Here is a 2015-nt window from a genome sequence, read left to right on the forward strand (position 1 = left end):
AGTAGTGACACTTGTTTTTGCCACTGCCTTCATAAAGCTTTGTAAATTGGTATCATGCTCAGCCTGATTTTCTCCACAAACTGTAACGTTGTCGATGTAGGCAAAGGTTCCTCGGAGGTCCTCTCGTTTGATGATATCATCGATGATTCATTGGTTACTCCGAACAGAATCCGATGAAACTGGTAGAGGGATCCAGAAGCTTCGAAGGCAGTATACTTTTGTTCTTCCGGTTTGATGGCAACTTGATGATAGGCACTGGTTAAATCAAGAGTGCTAAACACTTGGTAAGTGGCAATCTCATTTACCATATCCTTCATTCGAGGAAGAGGATAAGCGTCTAGGAGAGTGAAACGATTTATCGTTTGGGAGTAATCCATAACAAGCCTCTTAGGAGACACTACAAGAGTTTGAGCTCACCACGGAGATTGAGAGGGTTCTATAATACCTTCTTTTAGCATACGAGTTATCTCTGATTTAATAAATTCGGCATCAGGTAGGGTATTCTCCGGGATTTAACGGCTATTGGGCGACAGTTGGCGGTTAAGTTTGTAAAGAGAGAGTGGTAAGGAACATTTTTAATGGCGGTTAGCCCACAATCAGAGAGAGGTGGGAGGAGTCCTCCGAAACGTATTTCTGCTGACGAATGTCAGTTTAAAAATTTATGCCCGAGAATAATGTCACTGCATAAGTCTGCCATAATCGACAGTTTGATATTATTGTACACTTTCAGACTGAGAGATACAACACAATGTCCAAGAGTAGTAGATGTATGAGAACTATTAGCCATTAAGATTCTCTCTGAACTTGGCAAGACTGCTAACTCGAGCTTCTTAATTTTATCAGGGTGGATGAAATTTTTGGAGCTCCCGGTATTGACGAGTATACTCATAGGTTCACCTCTGATTTTTCCCCACAAGGACAAACGAGACCGGCTTTTTGAGGAATTAAAACAAGGAACCGAAGAAGCAAAAAGAGACTCACACCATAATTCATAGCAGCTGCCGTTGGAGATCTACAGACACGTGCAAAATGCCCTTTCTTCTTGCAGTTTTTGCATATCGAGTTTCTGGCGGCACAACTCGCCCTGTTATGTTTTGGTTTTCCACAGAAGAAGCATTTCTGCCCCGCGAGTGCCGCTGCTGTGGGTTGCTCCTCATGCTCAGTCTGGTTGTTCTTGTCCTCTTTATTTTTAGCAGCAGATATGGACGCAGTCAAAGAGTCTGACTGGGCGTAAATAGATAGCTGTTTTTGAGCGGACTCCAACGTGAGCGCTTGGTCATACGCCGTGTGTAAGTCGAGTCTCTTGTTTTCCAAAAGTCTTTGTCTTATGTGGGATGATGAAATCCCGTTTATGAATTCGTCCCTTGCCTGTATCGCTGTCACGGCCTGGAATTCACAGTCCTTAGCAAGTTCTTTCAATGACTGTAGATACTGGTCCACACTTTCATTTGTTCGTTGTCGACGAGTAGCCAATAAATGCCGACAGAAGATGACGTTTTTGGGTTGAACAAAAACCTCCTCGAGCGCGTTCATGGCTGTCCGATAGTCGTTGATGTCCGAGATATATTTATATATTCAAATCAACACCAAGTTGATTAACAGGTTTAATTTCGACTCGTCCGTAAGGGGTGAACCGTTAACCGCTTCTAGGAATATCGTGAACGACTGCTTCCAGTGTATCCACGTGTCGGCAGCGTCCATTTTTGTGGGATCCAAATCCAGCCATTCAGGTTTCAGGAACTTCTCCATTGTTTGTGTTTCTCCAAAGTTGTCCTTAGTAAAATAAATTGTAATGAAAAAAACTTCGATACGGAGTAAACTTTAAATAAGCTTTATTTTACTAAGAACAGACCCGGGTAACGAGACCTGTTACTTCAAGGAAAGGAAGAGAAAAGAAGGAAAAACTCAAGGGAAGTAACTCACTTCCGGAGAGTAGAAACAGAAGTTAAAAGTTAGAGAATTCTTTTCTGTCAGCACACCACTTATTATTTGTTCTTTCTGTTTCGAGCTGTCTA

General features: G+C 42.3%; 1 protein-coding gene across 1 annotated transcript; it reads right to left on the minus strand.

The window, feature by feature from the left end:
- Positions 1–885: 885 nt before the first annotated feature.
- On the minus strand, positions 886–1533 carry LOC145297038 (uncharacterized). Its single transcript, XM_080143262.1, has one exon. It carries the CDS (start codon positions 1531–1533, stop codon positions 886–888), a length of 648 nt encoding a protein of 215 aa, XP_079999388.1.
- Positions 1534–2015: the final 482 nt, after the last annotated feature.

Source organism: Euprymna scolopes, chromosome 17 (genome assembly GCF_053919585.1).
Source record: "Euprymna scolopes isolate OS-2025 chromosome 17, ASM5391958v1, whole genome shotgun sequence".
In the NCBI taxonomy this organism is placed as follows: Eukaryota; Metazoa; Mollusca; class Cephalopoda; order Sepiida; family Sepiolidae; genus Euprymna; species Euprymna scolopes.